Source organism: Rhynchophorus ferrugineus, unplaced genomic scaffold (genome assembly GCF_030347505.1).
Source record: "Rhynchophorus ferrugineus isolate W39M unplaced genomic scaffold, kcgeb_rfMv2 rfM1, whole genome shotgun sequence".
NCBI classification, from domain to species: domain Eukaryota; kingdom Metazoa; phylum Arthropoda; class Insecta; order Coleoptera; family Curculionidae; genus Rhynchophorus; species Rhynchophorus ferrugineus.
In genome coordinates, this window is record NW_027472580.1 from 44,302,829 (window position 1) to 44,325,211 (window position 22,383).

The window sequence follows — 22,383 nt, forward strand, 5'->3', positions numbered from 1 at the left end:
TATGTCAATCCCATTACATACTTTTAGAAACGAAGTATGGGGATGCTGCTCGGCCATATCCAAATTCTTGGGTTGAGTTTAAACAATTTATTTTAAAAATATTACATCACTCAATATTTCTAATAACTTACAATTTTTTCATAAATTTGAGTCTCCTTTTCCGCAGAGAAAATACCCCTTTCCCTATTTACTAGTCCAAAGCTTGCAAAAAACTCAGTTTGCTCAGTACAGTTCGATTTAGAAATAACATTAAGGTAAATCTTTGGAGAAAAATAAAACGTCTTTTAACTGATAAGTAGTTTTGGAGTATTCTAGTCTGAATAGACAAGAATTTTAGGTATTTTCGCAAAAACAGACAAATAATATTTTAGTAACTATTTTTTACTAGATATTTAATAACATGTAAAGAATACACACAAGAAAAAAATCTTAGACGCCGAGGGGGTCTCAAAAATGGCACGCCCTCGCTGACACTATTGCAACCTTCCTAGTAATCTGGAAGTATAAAAAAGAAAATGCTTAATCTAGATATACGCCGATTCGAGCAAAACAAAAATGTTAAACAATTTTTTTTCGCCAAATTACTAATGTTAAAAAAAACAGACATTTTTTTGACAGTTTTTTAAAATCTTACTTTTAAAAATTAACTTTTTACGATATATAAATGTATAAAAGACTCACATCAAATTTCTTATAAATCAGTTCAGTAGAACTTAAGATATCATGGCAAGCATCTCGCAAAAATAGTTTCAAGAAAAACGGGTTTAATGTGTCGGGTTAGTTACGAGCTGTTTTGGAAGTCGCATCTCTAAAACAGCTATATCTCCGAAAGTAACTCAAATTTTGAAAAATACTCTTAAGAGAATATATTTAAAGTATTAAACTTTGTAAATATAAAACTATGAAAATAATAATAACTTTTTTACTATAAAAATCAAATCAATAAATGTCAAGTATAGACTTGTTTGTAGATATAATTAAACAAATTTTTAAAAAATACTATATTATTATTTATATTGGCAGTTGTTATACTACAGTAGTTGTAATTTAAGTTATACTTATCAGATCAATAATACCTATGTTTTTTTCAGGTGTAAAGAACCAGATCGGTATCTAACCAACCTACCAAAAACATCGGTGATCATATGTTTCCACAACGAAGCGTGGTCAGTCTTGCTCAGAACGGTACATTCTGTATTTGACAGATCGCCGCCTGAGTTGATCCACGAAGTCATTCTGGTCGATGATTTCTCGGACATGGACCATCTGAAAACACAACTCGAAGAATACTGGGCTAATGAGCCTAAAGTGAAAATAGTTAGAGCCCCGAAAAGACTGGGATTAATCCGAGCCAGATTACTAGGTAATATACTGAGTCATATCATTAAATAATGTTTGAAAAATGATTTGTTTGATTGTCGAGTATATACTGTATATAATGAAAGAAATTTTTATTTAACTTAAAAAATATATATATTTTCAATATAACGAGTAATGTAAATAACAGATTTATATTAGAAAGATATTTTAATGAATTTTATCTTAATTACAAGTTGTGTAATCATTTACGATATTGAATGAAACTTTTCAAATAATGTATTTATTACTGTTCAATCTGATGGTTTTGACATTTCTCTACATAAAATAACAGTTTTTCACATAATATTATTGAATTATTCAGTGTAGTCAAACACTAATTATGAAATATTCGAAATTATATTTTCAACATCGTTATGTTTGTTGTGTGTTTTAATGAAATTTTCAAGGAGCTCCTTAATGTTCAAATCGACGATTTTGATTTTAACGATTTAAAAGTGGTGATTTTTATCTCAATGACCAAAAAGGTCTTAGATCATAAAAGATCGAAGACATTGTATTGGAAGACTTATTGGCAGAAAACAGCTCAGACAGCATGGTAGTTGCTGAATCAACTATTTCCAAATGTTTGTATGCGACGCAAACGATCTAAAAGGAGAGAAAATGACCACCACACAGATTCAACAACGCAGTTTCATTGATTTCCAGACAATAGAAGAATATTTTTGTTTCTGTAGTGAATAACAACAAAATGTGGATCTACTGTGACAATGTCAAGTACATAAAGTTCTGTATTAGTCCAAGACAGTCATCGACATCGAAATCGAAGCGAAATATTAAAAAATTAATTATTAAAACTGAATGAAGATATTACTGCAGATGTCACCAGGATTCATTGAACAAATTGATATAAGTATTGATGCAAAAGATAAGAAATAGCGAGTAACAGACGCAAAGTCATACTCTTACATGAAAACACTCGGTCGCACATCTTTTCGACACTGTATCGTCATATTGCCAGATAGATTTCAAAAGTTGTAGAAAAGGCTGAAAAATAATTTTATTAATATATTTTGTACCAATTTTTCTCAATAAATGTATTTTTAATGTGAAAAATGCATTTAATAGTAGTATATAGTCTAACGTCTGTCTTATATACACGTTTATTTTTAGTGCAATAATAAAACATTTTAATGTCAGTATATATTCTCTCTAAGATGAAACTCATTTTAAAACCTAGAAATTTGTTATATCACATAATATACATTGTACGACTATATTTGTGTCACATATGGTAGAACTGTAAGTATGTGAAATTTAACGCATACTGCTGATTTTCTGATTTATTATGGGTTTATCTGGACTGGGCCTAAAGTTTAACGTGGGCTCCGAACCACGGTCCTCAGCATTAAGCCTACCGACTGGCAAGTGACCAACTTTAGAAATCATCCCAGAAGACATCCGGTCTTACCCAGCCTGGTTACTGGCGTGACTGGGACCATTTTCCTTGTCATATTTTATACTCTTGCCTAGAACATTCACAAATATTAATCAATCACAAACATAAATTTACGACTATGCCACAGCAGGATTCGAACCCGCGGCTATCGCAACATTAGGAGGACCGTCCCATCGCCTTTTCCACTGCACCACCAAGCCGGCTCTGATTTATTTTGTTCTGCTATGATGTCTGTCGAAATTCTTCAATTTCAACATGTATATTATGTGGCCAGTTTGTTATGCTTCCTCATTCTTTCTTGTTTATTATACAGGTTAATTAGCATCTCTTTGCACTTAGTTTGATTTGTACTGCTAGTTTCATTAGTTGATTTTAACAAGAATTTTGCATTCTCGTGTGACCAAAATTTTAAAATGTTCTCTATCACTATAGCTCTCGTACAAACCAACCAGGTGTAGTATGTTAATTTTAACTATTATCCAATTTTTCCATACACTCTTATGCTATAACGATCAGGGACACTTTGCGACAGGTATATAAAATTCACTATTGATTGCAAGCTTACTCTCATCGAGCGTACTCAATAGATTGGCGCCTATTTAGCATTGTTGATAATTTCTTCAAACCGGTGCAGCATAATGAGGAAGACGACTTTATTCATTTATAATGTTAATATGCAAAGCCCATAGAAAGCGTGTTAATTATGACAGATTTCAAACAAAATTAATTAGTATTATATGCTTGCATGTATTCTGATTCTTTTATCCTTTTAAAAAGGGCAGTTAAAGAGAAAAATTGGTAATAAATTATAATATATACGGTATATATAAGTTATAAAATGGAAAATGGTTTAGAACCCAAAACTATTAATTTACTTTATAATCTGTTCTATTTTGAGGAAAGAAGAGGCCACTTGTTGAACGGCGATACAAAACAACCCTGGAGGTTCTTATCTATTAGAAAACAGACCAGGTAGTCTTAAAACAGATGGTATTGCCCAATAGTAACGCTCCGTAACGCTGCATTATATAACACCTCGCTTCTAAAGAAAACACCACAAGATATACGTGATCGTTATTCCGTCTGGACAGCTCATATTTGTCAAATTATTTTTGAGTATCAGTTGTACCTTCGTGCGCCAGTTTGCCTTTGAAGATCTTTAAAATTTCACTGTTTCTACCCAAGTTCCTCTGGTGTCCCTATATGGAATAGTTTTCCAGGTTTTAGTAATTCCAGATTCCAATATTTGATGGCTAAAAACTAAGCTACTACAATCGGCCTTTTTCACCCTGAACTGCTCATTTCTATCCAATTTCTAGTAGACTATGTTAATTTACGGAGTAGAGATATTTTTAAAAGCTTAAATGTTTTTTGGAGTACTTTATGGCTATGGATCTTTGAGCACCTTCAATCCACCTTTTATGACCTTGCAGCTTCAACTGCGATACTTTGAAGGAATGCTTTGAGTAAATCAAGAACGACTACCAATTCAATGTCAACCCATCTTCTTTTCTTGATAATTAATTTGATTCCAATTGATTGAATGAATTTAAAACAACCTTATGCTCTCCGACTGAGTTCTACTGACCTCGCGAAGGGGAAAGTGTTTAGAACAGAAAAGAAACAAAGAAAGGAAAGTGGAGGCGATTTGTTGAACAGCAATACAAAACGACACGATATATTAATAATGTCCAATATTTGTACAACTTTCATATATTTCTGATAACATGTGGAGACTGTGTCGAAAGAAAAATGTCAGTTTAGCTGCACTCCAATAATTACTTCGATATTTCGGAATCCTGCGTCAGCCAAGCCATTGAATGGATTTAAACAAGTGTGATAATCAGAAGATGATATGTCTGCTGAATACGTTGGCTGCAACAGAATTGTCAATTCGAACTGCAACAGTATGTTCGTCACAGTTATTGCATAGTGTGGTCGACAATTGTCATGCAAAATCATCAAAAACGCTAATTTTTAATCGTTGTTTGGAGCACAATCTAAATTAACACTCCAGTATAAGTTGTTTTTGTATCAACAAGTGTTGAAGCCATTGGACCAGTTATTGCATTATTTTGTTGCAATTTCGGTTATTGCCAATTGATATAGCATCCAAGCACATTATTATTATTAAATATAATTCGACCTTAAATAAATAATGTTCACAATTTTTTATACTAACATCTAGAAAATATAGAAAATATAAAATTAATTCGCTCTTATAATATGTTAAATCTGTTTTAACCACTTATCACACATTTATCACCAACCAATCGCTAGTTACTTAAAAAAAAACAACCGCAATCCCCAAGCGACTGAAAATTTAATAAAATCATTACAAATTTAAGCTGATTAAAAAGCAATAAACTTTTCCAGGACATTATTAAAATCGCGCCCAACCTCGATCTGAAATTTCGCTTCGCTGAAATATTGCGAAAATAAAAAACTTTATTAACAACCATTAATAAACGCAAATTTGATTTAAGACGACTTTGCTGTTTGGAGAGTTCGTGATCGGTGGAAGAACAGACACTTGTCTGTTCGTTATTAACGTTTTTCTCTCGATTTTAATTTTCGGGTAAACATTTTTAATTGGACCTAAGAAAAATAATTTGGCCGTTAAAAATTTATTAGCTGAACAATATAGCTCTTAATTAGATTGTTGTTGTTGAATTTCTGGAATAATTTGATGAATTTTAAAATTTAAAAAACTTTTTTGGCGAAATTCTCAATAAAATTGTTATCCTAAATCGGGTCCAACTTGACGCGACGTCTGCTTAAATTATTGATTATTATTGTTTATAATATTAGTTATAAATACCAAATCACTATGGCGATACACAGTTAAGTACAGATATTCAGAGATAACAGATATCATTCACATAACAGATTTTAACTTCACAATGAATGTTGAGTTGTTAAAGAGAGAAAACAAATGAGAAAGTGCAAATAAAATACAATTTATTTTTTCTCTTCTTTGCGTAAATTTATGCACAACTTTTTGAGTTTGTTTGAAAGTTTGTTTATATTAGTGAATAATAGAAATATATATAAAATTAAAGTTAAATCGATATGTAATGGTGAAAGGAATTATGAATTGAATGGAAATGACTTACTAAATCGTATGTCTGTCTAATACTGATTCCATCATCGGACCAAACTGTTGATTATACGCAGGACATATAAGAATTCTACTGTTCTTTACAGTTAACTTTTCTGGTTTTCTTCTTCGTTTGTTGTTGTGTTTTTCTTTCTTCTTAATTTGACGTTTTTGTTCTCACTCTTGACTCTTGACTGTTGTGTAATTCTGTTCTGACTGTTCTTTTGCTAACTCTGTTATCTTGACATTTTACTGTTTCCGGTCTTGGATCTGTAACTCTTATAAATATAATTCTGTTATTCTTCAATTCTGATTCTCATTCTCGATACACCGTGTTTCATCGCTGAAGCTCCTTCCTCGGGTTCTTGGTGGTAGCTGAAGAATTTGGTTCAAGAAACTCTTTTCTGCACCCGGATTCGTTCAGAATTGTGTGACGGGCAAGACTCTTCCAACTAGGAAATTCTCACGCGGATAGAACTTCTGACACGCTTCGTCTGTACCTGAACCCCCCTTATTCGGAGCACTATACAACGAGCCAATGAGACATACTTTTTGCTAACCACGCGTTTTCTGTTTATTCGGTGCCTTTCTTATCTTGGCCCAGCTTCACCAGACATTCGATACAATACGATATTTTATATCATCTCAAGTAATAATTATTTTCCCATATCATAGATATTACAAAAACCAGTTAATAGATTAGACCCCTACACTTAATCCTAAAATTAAACAATTTTTTGAAATAAATGTAAATATAATTACGTCGCAATAATGAGTCTTTTATTTTTCTGGTATTGAGTTTATGGCTCAGTGAATGGAGGTAGAACGCAATTAAACTGTTATGGCTACATGATGTGGCTACTGACTTCATAAAAAGGTGAAAATAGAAAGAGAAAAATGGAGCAGCTCTGTTTTTACCTGAAGAGGCGCTTGGGTAGTCGATGGTAGTATGTCTGAACTGAATGATGGTCAGTGATTCAATGATACAAAGTACCCTTCAATGATATCTGAGATCAACGTCTCGGTATATTCACTGTCGTTTACTGATCGTCGTTGCCGGCACCCCGCACATTTTCAATAGTGCGCGAAAATGATAGTGATGTTGGTGTATAATGTTGAATAAATGTGCTTCTCTAACCCATTATATGCTCAGAATTTTTATCAACCTATTTAAATAAGATTGAATTAATGAAGTTTATTTTTAATTCGACTGGTTCTTTATTCCTTCTTGTTAGCAATTATATTTAAGAAACGTAAAAGTCATGAAACCATCATCATCTCAAATAGGGGTTTTATATATAACTAAAGTTTTGTTTTATCGTTTTTCAGGTTATGATTACGCTACTGGTCCAGTACTTACCTATCTGGACTCACATTGTGAGTGCACCACTGGCTGGTTAGAACCTCTGTTGGATAGAATAGCTCGAAACTCAACCACCGTAGTATGTCCAGTGATCGACGTCATCGATGACACGACACTAGCCTATTTGTACCACGACAGTACCGGCGTGAACGTGGGTGGATTCGATTGGAATCTACAGTTCAACTGGCATGCCATCCCCAATCACGAAAAGAAAAGGCATAAGAATACTGCCGAGCCAGTTTGGAGTCCCACAATGGCGGGAGGATTATTCAGTATTGATAGAGTGAGTTAATTACCAAATAATTATAACAGGCGATGAATTCACGCAATATATTATATTATCAACAAACTTTTATAAAATTACAGCAAAATTTCACAAATCTTCATAATTATATATCCACTAATTGATCACATTTATATGTTAAAAATAAATTGATAATGGTACCGGAAAAAACTTCAAAAAAGTATAGCAACACTTTATTCTTCTAATTATTACTGATACTCCTATTAGAATGCCTGGTTCAATATCCAATTCTGGCAAAAAACTACAATAAATAGAAATTTTCAGGTCAAAATAGGTCCATTATTGGCCATTGACTCATTTTTTCCTGTACTTGAGATGTTGTGGAGAACTATGGGATATTTTAGAATATAAATCGGGAGACACATATTCACTAGCTCATTTCTCAAGCAAATATCCTCTATATGTTAATAATTCACATAATATCAAAAAATACTCTTTTGTAACACCTCAATTTATCATTAATCGGAGCGTTTCTAACAACAATTTTATAACAATTTCCTTACCTGGATTATCTTTTACCTAATGTAATGTATTTAGAAATTTTACTCAAATTTTTATTCCGGCGCGAAGAAAAACCAAATAATTTATCATAAATAAAATATTTTATATAATCTCTGATAACTTCTATTAATACATACTTTATTTCAAATTAAAATCAAATAATCGGCCAGACTTTTACGTAAGCTCACTCCATCATAAGCCCCTCAAAGAAACAAACTACAAAGAGAGATGTTTATTTTGCCTTTTCCGATATATAGGGAAAACATCGACATAATAATAAGAGCTCATAAGGATTAGGTTTTCCGATTATACCCTCCGTCGATGATTTAGTTCTCAAAAAGATACTGATTTCAATAAAATGTAATATATATATATATATATATATATATATATATATATATATATATATATATATATATATATATATATATATACATATATATATATATATATATATATATATATATATATATATATATATATATATATATATATATATATATATATATATACATAATATATATATATATATATATATATATATATATATATATATACATAATATATATATATATATATATATATATATATATATATATATATATATATATACATAATATATATATATATATATATATATATATATACATAATATATATATATATATATATATATATATATATATATATATATATATATATATATATACATAATATATATATATATATATATATATATATATATATATATATATATACATAATATATATATATATATATATATATATATATATATATATATATACATAATATATATATATATATATATATATATATATATATATATATACATAATATATATATATATATATATATATATATATATATATATACATAATATATATATATATATATATATATATATATATATACATAATATATATATATATATATATATATATATATATATATATATATAATATATATATATATATATATACATAATATATATATATATATATATATATATATATATATATATATATATAATATATATATATATATATATATATACATAATATATATATATATATATATATATATATATATATACTTTCAAATGTGTTAATTCTACATACTATATCCGCCATATTTGTCGGAAACTGCTTCTTGTGATTTCTAAGTATGCCAAGCAAAAGGCACGCAACCTAGTTAATTTATAAATTGGGTTATAGCATAGAGTTATAAAAGTGAGAAAAAACAATAGTTCGTGATTTCAATTTTCTACGATAAATATTAAATTCTCAATTTAAAGAAAACGAACCGAACTAATGCTTACTCTCAATTATTAGGTCAATTGAAAAGACCGCGGCCTGACACATGGATGGAATTAAATCTATATACCCTAACCATCAAAAGATGTGTGTATAAATTTGACAGCTGTCGGATCATTAGTTTATGAATTAGGGCATTTTGAGTGAAGCAATTTTTGTTATTGTGAAAAAAATTTATAAAAAAGAATTTTGCGTGTTGTTAAAATATTTCTTTTTGAAGGAAAAAAATACAGCTGAAGCAAAAACTTGGCTTGATGGCGAGTTTCCGAACACTGCCCCAGGAGTGTTCGGTGTTCGCTAAGTTTAGACATGGTGAAATGAGCAGCGAAGACGTTGGACGCAGTGGACGCCCAAAAGTGGTTGTTACCGGCAAAAATCCATGAGTTGGGCTTCGAATTGCTTCCTCATCCACTGTATTCTCCAGATCTAGCCCCCAGCGACTATTTCTTGTTCTCAGATCTCAAAAAAATGCTCGCTGGGAAGAAATTTTCGTCGAATGAAGAGGTGATCGCCGATACTGGGGCCTATTTTGAACCAAAGGACAAATCGTACTACAAAAATGGTATCGAAAAGTTGGGGCATTGCTATAATGGGTGTATCACCCTTGAAGAGAATTATCTTGAATAAAAGAACTAATTTTGCCAAAAAATGTGTTTTACTATAGTAGGCCGGGGACTCTCCAATTGACCTGTTATCAAATATTTTAATTGCATTTGCTAAAACTAAGTAGAAGTATAATATAATGATTTAATTTTGAAGCTGAATCATACTTAAATCAAATTATTTTAATGTAAAAACATTTCTGGCATACTTAATTTGCCTTATAAAATCGCGTAAAAACAGCAACGAACAATTTGAAAATATCTACTTTTTTTATTTGTTAGAATCCTACATTTTTTATTATGAAATATGTACCATATACTACACAATCCGACACAAAATTTCAGTTATTTCCGACGGTTTCGAATATACTGAAAAATGACGCGAGAATAATGAAGACATTTTTCAGGATATATTTCCTCGGCATACGAGAAAAGGAAAAAAATGATATATCAGCATTAAAGTTACTTTATAGGAATTTATTTCGGCGAAAAAAAGCCCCTGAATTTAGTGAAATAGATATTTTACAAGTCACTCGATATTTCACACATTGCGATGCCGTGTATCTCTTTTCTATTCAGTTAATATTACAGTTGTTTTGCCAGTTGATATTCATAATGAAATATATACCATTATAATATTATTTACATTACATTTCCAGTTTTTCCAATGGTGAGTCCACACCAATTTCCAATTTCCAGTGGTAATGAAAAATAAACTGTCTACTTTTCACAATTAGTAAAATCTGATATATGGAAAGTTGGAACTAGTCTAAGTTTTTAAGTAAATAATTAAACAATTGAATCGATGTTTACTATAAGGAGAAACTTTTGAGATCAAAACATCCATCATTTTAATTGATCAAATGTGAAAATCAGATTAAGTAAAATTTCAGAAAGTAATGAAGCCGCGTATTACGTCTCTAACAAATTATTTCAACGCAATATCCCCCTGGAACTCATAACGTGTTTGATCCAAAGTGGCAGTGCAACCGAATGCACTCGCCAAACGATTAGATGTGCGCGATGTCCATGAAATTCGTCATTAAACTAAATTTAATCTGAAATGTTTAATTGCGCTGAAAGCAAAGTACACAAAGATTCAAGCAGTGTGCACTGTATAATAATGGAAAAATGGAACATTCGAGTTCAACTTTAAAATGTATCAAAATAATTTTATGCATCATTCCATCACTATGGATGTGACTTTAATCTACTAGCATAGTCCAGAATCCAGACAAGAAGCTAAAAGGTGATACCTACCTGACTCGGTGCCTCCAAACCTAGTTAATGTTCATAAGTTGGTCAACTCACATAGATTAAACAACTATTGCTAAAATAATTATTATCGTCCAATACACTCTCAAATTTAGCTCTCTCTATTGTCGGCTTTTTTCACAGCTCAGATGGTATTCTGATGAGTATTTTCATCAAACGAATGAAAAATAACTAATAGCTTGCGACTTTCAGATTTTCCACATTGTTAGAATCGGTAAATCCATCCAAATCATTAGAATACAAATAACAGGTAAATTGAAAAGTTCCCTGCCTGACACATAGATGGCGCTACTAGAATTAAATCCATATGTTTTTTTGTTAACCCTAACCCTCAAAAGATGCGTGTATAAATTTTACAGCTGGCGGATCATTAGTTTGTAGCATTTTAGCAATTATAGCATTTTGAGTGAAGCAACTTTTGTTATTGTGAAAAAAATGGACAAAAATTAATTTCGCGTAAAATATTGTTTTTTGAAGAGAAAAAATAGAGCTGAAGCAAAAACTTGCCTTGATGCAGAGTTTCCAGACACTGCCCCAGGAAAATCAACCATCAAATATTGATATACTAAGTTCAAACGTGGTGAAATGAGCACCGAAGACGGTGAACGCAGTGGACGCCCAAAAGAGGTTGTTACCGATGAGAACATTGAAAAAATCCACAAAATGATTTGGAATAACCGTAAATTGAAATTGAATGAAATAGCAGACACTCTAAAGATATCAACTGAACGTGTATATTATATCATTCACGAATATTTGGGTATGAGAAAGCTCTGTGCAAAGTGGGTGACGCGCGAGCTCACTTTTAACCAAAAACAACGACGAGTTGATGATTCGGAGCAGTATTTGAAGATGATCAAGCGTAATAAACCCGAGTTTTTGCGTCGATGTGTGACAATGAATGAAACATGGCTCCATAATTTCACTCCGAAGTCCAATCGACAATTATCCGAGTAGACTGCACACGGTGAACCCGCTCCAAAGCGTGGGAAAACTCAACTGTCGGCTGGCAAGGTTATGGCGTCTGTATTTTTGGATGCGCATGGAATAATTTTCTTTCACTACCTTGAAAAAGGGAGGACCATCAATAGCGACTATTCCATAGCGTCATTGGATCGTTTGAAGGACGAAATCGTGGAAAAACGACCGCATTTGAAGAAAAAGAATGTGCTGCTTCACCGTGTCAGAAGTCAGTGAAAACGATCGCAAAAATCCATGAATTTGGCTTTGAATTGCTTCCTCATCAACCGTATTCTCCAGATCTGGCCCCCAGCGACTATTTCCTGTTCTCATATCTCAAAAGAATGCTCGCTGGGAAGAAATGTTCGTCGAATGAAGAGGTGATCGCCGAAACTGAGGCCTATTTTGAAGCAAAGGGCAAATCATACTACAAAAATGGTATCGAAAAGTTGGGTGTCTATAATCAGTGTATCACCCTTGAAGGAAATTATGTTGAATAAAAAAATTCCAAAAAATGTGCTTTACTATGGTAGGCCGGGGACTTTTCACTTAAAACAACAAAGGCATAATTTTAAAATTAAACTAACTTCTGTTAATTCTCACACTCAATTAAGTGACTTCGTAACGAATGATTATCCAACTTTAAACAGTATTATTTTTCTAGATATTTTAAGTTGTTCAAACCCGATTATTATTATATCAACTCTCCCAGTTTTAACATATAACGGTTAAAACACTATTTTAATTCACATACTAACAGTAATAATGCCATGTTACTGCAGAAACTATTAAACCATCATGTTAAGTAATACGTTCAGATCTAGTAACATATTACTATAAATCTTAATATGTATACAGAAACACTTAAACTAAAAGGGGTATTAAAGCCATATTAATGTTTCATTTACAAACATTTAGCGGATTAGAGATCATTATAGAATAATATAACATTAAAGGTAATTTATAAAATTTGTCATATAATCAGGATTATCAATTTATCCAGAAAATGTAGAATAAACCATTTATAAATAAATAGTATGTTGCAAAACGTGGAGTATTAAAATAGTATATAATCACTGGAAATGTATATAGTTCAGAAATGTATAAAATATGAGTATCATTATTTATTTAATATAGTTCCTATGTAATTTTGTTACATACCAATTGAATTAATTATCTATTGTATTTATTGAAATATTATTTCTTAAATATAATTTTATGATATTAACATTTTAATGGAAGTTTATATAGCTCACAAACTGATAAGAATATCAGTAATTATTTACTATTTCAATTTCTAATAAGTTTTTTTTTCCTAAAGAGTATTAATTGTCATCAATTAAATCAAATCCGGTTATTATTATATCAACTCTCCCAATTTTAACATATAATGGTTGAAACACTATTTTAATTCACATACTAACAGTAATAATGCCATGTTACTGCAGAAACTATTAAACCATCATGTTAAGTAATACGTTCAGATCTAGTAACATATTACTATAAATCTTAATATGTATACAGAAACACTTAAACTAAAAGGGGTATTAAAGCCATATTAATGTTTCATTTACAAACATTTAGCCGATTAGAGATCATTATAAAATAATATAACATTAAAGGTAATTTATAAAATTTGTCATATAATCAGGATTATCAATTTATCCAGAAAGTGTAGAATAAACCATTTATAAATAAATAGTACGTTGCAAAACGTGAAGGATTAAAATAGTATATAATCACTGGAAATGTATATAGTTCAGAAATGTATAAAATATGTGTATCATCATTTATTTAATATAGTTCCTATATAATTTTGTTACATACCAATTGAATTAATTGTCTATTGTGTTTATTGAAATATTATTTATTAAATATAATTTTATGATATTAACATTTGAATGGAAGTTTATATAGCTCGCAAACTGATAAGAATATCAGTAATTATTTACTATTTCAATTTCTAATAAGTTTTTTTTTCCTAAAGAGTATTAATTGTCATCAATTAAATCAAATCCGGTTATTATTATATCAACTCTCCCAATTTTAACATATAATGGTTGAAACACTATTTTAATTCACATACTAACAGTAATAATGCCATGTTACTGCAGAAACTATTAAACTATCATGTTAAGTAATACGTTTAGATCTAGTAACATATTACTATAAATCTTAATATATATACAGAAACACTTAGACTAAAAGGGGTATTAAAGCCATATTAATGTTTCATTTACAAACATTTAGCGGATTAGAGATCATTATAGAATAATATAACATTAAAGGTAATTTATAAAATTTGTCATATAATCAGGATTATCAATTTATCCAGAAAATGTAGAATAAACCATTTATAAATAAATAGTATGTTGCAAAACGTGGAGTATTAAAATAGTATATAATCACTGGAAATGTATATAGTTCAGAAATGTATAAAATATGAGTATCATTATTTATTTAATATAGTTCCTATGTAATTTTGTTACATACCAATTGAATTAATTATCTATTGTATTTATTGAAATATTATTTCTTAAATATAATTTTATGATATTAACATTTTAATGGAAGTTTATATAGCTCACAAACTGATAAGAATATCAGTAATTATTTACTATTTCAATTTCTAATAAGTTTTTTTTCCTAAAGAGTATTAATTGTCATCAATTAATTTTTCTCGTATTTTAGCAGTTTTTGAATTTCATGTCAGAAAAATGCTACAAGTTAAAGCTAATTAATTTTTTTAAAATATATATTTAGTCTCTTTCTATCAACTATGGGTTTATCTGGACTGGACGTACAGTTTAACGTGGGCTCCGAACCACGGTCCTCAGTATTAACCCTACCGACTGGCGAGTAACCAACTGTAGCGCCAATTGAATTAATTATCTATTGTATTTATTGAAATATTATTTATTAAATATAATTCTATGATATTAACATTTTAATGGAAGTTTATATAGCTCGCAAACTGATAAGAGTATCAGTAATTACTTACTATTTCAATTTCTAATAAGTTTTTTTTCCTAAAGAGTATTAAAGAGTATTAATTGTCATCAATTAATTTTTCTCGTATTTTAGCAGTTTTTGAATTTCATGTCAGAAAAAATGCTACAAGTTAAAGCTAATTAATTTTTTTTTAAATATATATTTAGTCTCTTTCTATCAACTATGGGTTTATCTGGACTGGACGTACAGTTTAACGTGGGCTCCGAACCACGGTCCTCAGTATTAACCCTACCGACTGGCGAGTAACCAACTGTAGCGCCAATTGAATTAATTATCTATTGTATTTATTGAAATATTATTTATTAAATATAATTCTATGATATTAACATTTTAATGGAAGTTTATATAGCTCGCAAACTGATAAGAGTATCAGTAATTACTTACTATTTCAATTTCTAATAAGTTTTTTTTCCTAAAGAGTATTAATTGTCATCAATTAATTTTTCTCGTATTTTAGCAGTTTTTGAATTTCATGTCAGAAAAATGCTACAAGTTAAAGCTAATTAATTTTTTTTTAAATATATATTTAGTCTCTTTCTATCAACTATGGGTTTATCTTGACTGGACGTACAGTTTAACGTGGGCTCCGAACCACGGTCCTCAGTATTAACCCTACCGACTGGCGAGTAACCAACTGTAGCGCCAATTGAATTAATTATCTATTGTATTTATTGAAATATTATTTATTAAATATAATTCTATGATATTAACATTCTAATGGAAGTTTATATAGCTCGCAAACTTATAAGAGTATCAGTAATTACTTACTATTTCAATTTCTAATAAGTTTTTTTTCCTAAAGAGTATTAATTGTCATCAATTAATTTTTCTCGTATTTTAGCAGTTTTTGAATTTCATGTCAGAAAAATGCTACAAGTTAAAGCTAATTAATTTTTTTTTAAATATATATTTAGTCTCTTTCTATCAACTATGGGTTTATCTGGACTGGACGTACAGTTTAACGTGGGCTCCGAACCACGGTCCTCAGCATTAAGCCCACCGACTGGCAAGTGACTAACTGTAGCGCCTTGTTACTGGCGTAACTGGGATCATTTTCCTTGTCGGATTTTACACTCTTACCCAGGACAATCACAAATTTTAAACAATAACAAACATAAATTTACGACCATGCCCCAGCAGGATTCGAACCCGCAGCTATCGCAACAGTAGGAGGACCGTCCTATCACCTTTACCACTGCGTCACCAAGCCGGCTCGAATTAAAAATTAATCTTACTAATTACATCCAATACACAATAATACACTGTATTTCCAGAACCATTTCGATTACTATCATTTCTGAAACAGTTCCTATTCCTGTGCCTTGTGTTCTCCAACTTTCAAATTGATCAAGAGTCTTAAAATTCAAATTGGACTGTTTGTTGTGGAATGTTTATGTTATGAATGTGAAAAATGTATTTACATAAATCGAAACGGGTGAGAACTTTGTGCTCTTGAAGGCAAATGATTTTTTTCTTAATTTGATAAGCTATATAATATTTTTTTACAACTGAATGTATATTTCAACAAAGCGGGCGCATTAATTTGTTTTCACTACAATAAAAAATGTTAAATGTTTTCACTTTCTAAGTGGTCTTATATAATATATAGTAATATATTAAATGGCAAATGATAATACTTCAAATATTACTGTTTAAAATTAAACAAAATCATTTAATAATAATTCCACTCATTTTTCCTCATGTAGACTAATAACACATAGAAAGTATATAGAATAATCAGACATAGATGGCGCTTCAGAATCACAAACAAAGCCACAAGCGTAGAAATTTAAGAAAAATTTAAGAAATACATTTTAATTAAAAAATATTATTTATAAAAACATATATATAACAATAACACTATATATATATATATATATATATATATATATATATATATATAACAACATAAACTATATCCCCTTCAGTCAACATTAATTTAAAAAAATCTATATTTATAACATTTCATATAAATGTGCATGTAATTTAGTTTGTGAAAATTTATTTCCTAATTATACATTGTTATTGCCTTAGATTTAATAAAATATATTTTATTTCATAAGGTACTAAGGCTTCAATGTCATACCTCCAAAACATATTGAGAAATACAAGCTACTATTTATGTTAATACTTCAATTTCTATACTTAATCAGTATTAAAAAATACATTGTCACTGTAAGAACACTTGACGGGAACATAGTCAACTAAATAATGTATTATTGACGTGAATTTCCTTTCCGAACCTTTTTTTTTTAATATATTTCTGAATGTAATATATAAGAAAGTATATAATCGACCTCTATCCATATATTTCAAGTTCGAGCAGATTTTTTTCATTTTTGGCCATTGAAGTAATTTTTTAAATTTTAGTTTTAATTGATCTAATTAGTTTTAATTGTGTTAAAAAATATCACCATTTGCTGGTAACAAATCACTATTCCAATAAACAATAAACATTTGATTTCAATTAAAACCTCACAATTTATTCCCTTTAGATAAACTTGCCTCTTGATCTCTTTGGTATACTCCTTGCCTGTCCGAAGTTGAAGGTGCGAATTCATCTGTTACGCTATAATCTCTATAGAAACAACGCAAAACATAATATCAGAAAAATCTTCTAGTAATTCCGATAGGGTACTTCCAAACTGTATATTTCGATTCAATGTACACAGACAGTAATGGAAGACTTACTATTTAAGTTGGAGTTACGAATTGGATCTATATTCCTCCAGTCTGAAACGCGATAAACAAACCCTTTTCTGCTAACGTAAGACCATACAAGAGATTCCCTTAAGTCTCTCATTGCTGACTTTTCTGAATTAGATTTATCAAGTTGAAACCTTGGAAACACCGTGGAACGAAACATCTTTGTTTCATGTCACTTTTAAATATTAAACGAACTGTTAGTTCCTACAAAACTTCCTTCCCACAAATGACGATGATTATTTTTATGTAATAACTTTCTAACGAGCAATTAGTTATTATTAGAAGCTACAAAATTCATCATTATAAACAAAAATAATGTCACCAAAGATCTGCGGTAAAATACCAGACCACAACATAGGGCAAAAAAGTAAATCTGTCAATTGCACCGCCTTTAATATCTATTATTTCTGAATTATATTCAAACATGGTCCCAAGGACCCATTTAAGATCCCCTTGTAGGTATAATTCTTCTATGCTTTTCATATAAAATTGCATTGTGTTAAGAGTGCTGTCAGATTTTAGAAATTACACGTCAATAGTCGATATACATCCAACAAAAACAGTAAATTTGCGTATAAAAGATAGATCGTAACCATAGAATAAAGAAACTTAGAAGCGCATCTCCTATGATACAATTGGTTCTAAGTTACGCTCGGAATCCCAGTGTGAGGGCGCTTACGCATGCACCGTATGACAGTTAGTTACGGCGGGAAATTTAAGAATGTTTAACGGGAATTTTAAAAATTTGAGCGGGAAATTTAAATAAATTCGTTTAATTTTCCTGTGAAAATAAAATAATAAATATATTTAAATATATTTTATTGATTTATTACAATTTTATTAATTTTCCTTGACCATAAAAACATTGATATAATCACAGAGATATCTCCACTACCCAAAACACGTAATCCACTGATATTATCTTCTCTCTAATATTTAAAACAAACATTAAAATAAGATAATATAACTATTAATGGTTCTGTTGTATTATTTTTTAGAATCAACTAAATTAACAACCTACCTAAATTGGTACAGGTACATTTTATCGAATATGAGAACTGCAGTTCGGTCTATACAGTTAAGTTTTTGAACTAACGACCAAAATTAGAGGTTACTACTCCAGCAGCAAAAAGGAACCTTCTTCGATAACAGCTTATATCATCTGCCACTGCATTTCAATAAGGATAAAGCCATTAGTTTTTCATCCAACCTGAAACGAAACTGATGGGACAGGCTGAGTTATCTGTAAATGAACATATAAATTGCAAGTTAGAACCTCCATTCTCTAATAAACATAAGTTTCTTATTATATACTTACTTCTGGGTCTTGTTGGGGTAAAGTCTCAAAAAACGTATGTAATTTAATATTGCCATTGGGGGCATATGTTCCTTGTCTTGTAGTAAAGGTAAAGAATCTCAATAAATATTGCTTAATTATTTCAATGCAATACATCATTATTATTTAACAAAATACTTACTATTTAAATTACTAGTAGAAATTACATCTTGTTTCAGCCATGTCTTTCCACATTTTGGTCTATAATCTTCATCTTTAAAATGATTACAAACTTTCCTGGGCCTACATAGGAGATCATAACAGATCCCCTTAAGCTTTGCTTTTTATTACACTAAAAAATTAAAATACACAGAATAATCTAAAGTAATTGTCAAATATATATAAAAACACATACCGAAAAACTTGACGTAAATAAACAATGCAAATTATATCACCTAAAAATGGCCGTTAACTGCTTAGGTTAGAATTATTAATACCGAGGCCGAACAAGAGAGAAACAAACATATAGCTGTTGCATTTTTCATTTACATGTGGCCGTCTAACGGGGATTCCGAAAAGCTTAAACGTAGCACCCGATTTTTCCATATAACTTTCACTTCTAAATTTCTTTATTCTACGATCGTAACGCGTAAATTAATTGACAAATTGACTGCTATCAGAGGCACAGAAAAAATAGAGACCTAGAGAACTTTATAGGCAATTTTGGAATAATGTTTCGCGACATCCAATATCTAGATGTCACTACTTTGAACTTATTATTTGCTATAAGTGTGCATTAAGTAGGGAAGAGTGTGTTTAGTTTTTTATACGGTTTAGTGGTTTAAATATTAGTCACTAATTCATTAGTATAATATTAACCGGTAGTACAATATAAGTAATGAATCCTCGATCTAAGAAGTGTTGTGTATTCAGCTAGGAAGGTAGTAAAGACATCGCAGCATCGTTTCCATTTGAAGAAGTGTCTTTAAATAATGGGTTAATATTAACAATCGCAAATTGACTGAGCTAAGTATAAAAGAAATTTATGATCGTTACTGCATGCGTTGTTATTATAAGTTCATATGGGTAAGTTTAATCATATTAATAGTCATTCAAGTATCAACTTTGTAATTTCGGAAATTAATCCCCTTCCGAAAAAGCTATGCAAACAGGATATATGTTTTTATTATTGGATCAACTAATTGATAATTTCAACTACTTTAAAAGAATAGCCCCTGAATGCAAATCTTTTAGGAGAACATTAACCGTAAGTTCAATACAGGAGGAATTTTGGTGCAAAGCGATTCAGTACTTAAATAGGGAAAAATATTTTTGGAACCATTAAAGATATATATTTAGAGATCTATTAGATGCAGATGTTATATTTATACTATAACATAGATATGTTAATTTTTATATTTTATGGATATATCTACTTTATCAAATTGTATTTATTTTTATATTTCTAAGAATTTTATTTAATAATTATTTCTTAATAAATTACGGGTCATGTACCACACCTGTGTGGCAAACTTTTTCAAGGAACCAATCAAATTTGTTCACAGTAAAATGTCTTTTTTACAGGAGTCTGTAGTGAAAATTTAAAATAACTAATCAGATTACTTGAATGGGCCACATCACATAACCACATCTAGATATTGGATAACGATACTTTTCTCTATAGACCCCTTTTTAAAGCACATATATATAATTTTCAACTCTATCCTATATGCACAATCCGAATAGTCAACTAAACTTTATACTGTTTAGTTAATTTAACAGACTACAATTGTCAGATCATATTTTCTAAACCGTTAATTATAAAATGTTTCTAAACGTACTCCGTTTAATATTAATTAATAATAATTAGTAAAAAAATGTTTCTTATAACACTATGCTTTATAATTATTATAAATTTAGTTATTGAAGAATACTTAATGTGATCACATTAAAATATTAATCGCATAACTCTAGAAATAACGATACTCATTCTGTTAAAAAGATTACTGGTACATTATCAGTCTAGCAAATTAACATCCCGTTTTAAAGAAAACCAACAAACATGTATAAATACCTCACTATCCCAGACTATTCATTTGCTTCGTGCCGGTAGGATGTGAGCTTGCCATTTCAGAGCATTTACGGTCGTTAAGTTCCTATTCTGCGAAACAGCTATTTATTAATCCGACCTGCGGGTGCATTGCTGCTGTAGCTATTAGTATTATTAAGACGAGCCTCGCTCATTAAACCTAATGCACATCTTTAACAGGATGGGCTTTATAGGGATAGGTCAATATCGATGATATATTTAATGAAATATACTACATGTACTAATGAACCTTCCAGAATGATGAGATGAATATAAATAAAGATACATTATCTTTTTCTGGCGAAGAAATGAATACAAATTGATAACACCTATTTTGTACAGTGTATTGAATAAATGATATATCAATATATCAATGATATTCAATTTTCGTACAACTTTTTGTTACAAAAGCAAAAATAATGCCATAACTGCTTTATTTTTTATATATTTCCAAATAATCGAATATATCATCTTGACAAATATTTCTAAATTGGTAAATGGATAATTTGTAAATATAAATAGTATGGCCAAGTGTGTTAGTGTTAAAAAAAAAGGTAGTAATTTTCGCAAATATGTTTTATCTGTTATACATCCGTTCAAAACTCATCAGCATATATTTCGAAAGTTATCATTAATTGCTTACCCTATTTTCGTATTACTGATTTTAAAAAAGAGTTTAAAATTATCTTCAACATATCCAGGCATGTATTTCATAAGCGTAGAGAGGTTTTTAGGCAGTTTTTTTGTTTTTACACTTGTTACTTGTCTTAATCTTGCCAGGATCCTTAGTTTATCCAGATTTATTTTTAACTCAAGAAACAACTGTTATTGGAAATTATCATGCTATCTATTACAAACTGTCCAGTCTCCAATTTAACCTTTTGACGTATACAATTAAATAAAAAAAGGGCAAAATAAATATTCCTCTTTACAATTTGCTTCTTTGAAGTGTTTTCAATAACGAAGAGCTTACGAAGAAAATATAATCGATGGCTTTTCTTTTATTTGCGTTCAAATAAGAATTCTCAAAAATTAAAATCGCATCGTATCTTTAAAACATTATTTTTTAATATTTTATTGACTGAA

The 22,383-nt window shown here is 29.8% G+C and overlaps 1 protein-coding gene and 1 long non-coding RNA gene across 2 annotated transcripts in view; one reads left to right on the plus strand and one right to left on the minus strand.

The window, feature by feature from the left end:
* Window positions 1–22,383, plus strand: part of LOC143206811 (putative polypeptide N-acetylgalactosaminyltransferase 9) — a 336,211-nt gene that overhangs the window by 269,224 nt on the left and 44,604 nt on the right. The window contains 2 exon segments of the mRNA XM_076419549.1: window positions 1,092–1,363; window positions 7,206–7,522. Coding sequence (XP_076275664.1) covers window positions 1,092–1,363; window positions 7,206–7,522 — 589 coding nt within the window.
* LOC143206813 (uncharacterized) lies at window positions 19,036–19,537 on the minus strand. Its single transcript, XR_013008541.1, has 3 exons — window positions 19,411–19,537; window positions 19,251–19,347; window positions 19,036–19,175 (listed from the first exon to the last, which is right to left on the minus strand). It is a non-coding gene; the product is annotated as an uncharacterized LOC143206813 (long non-coding RNA).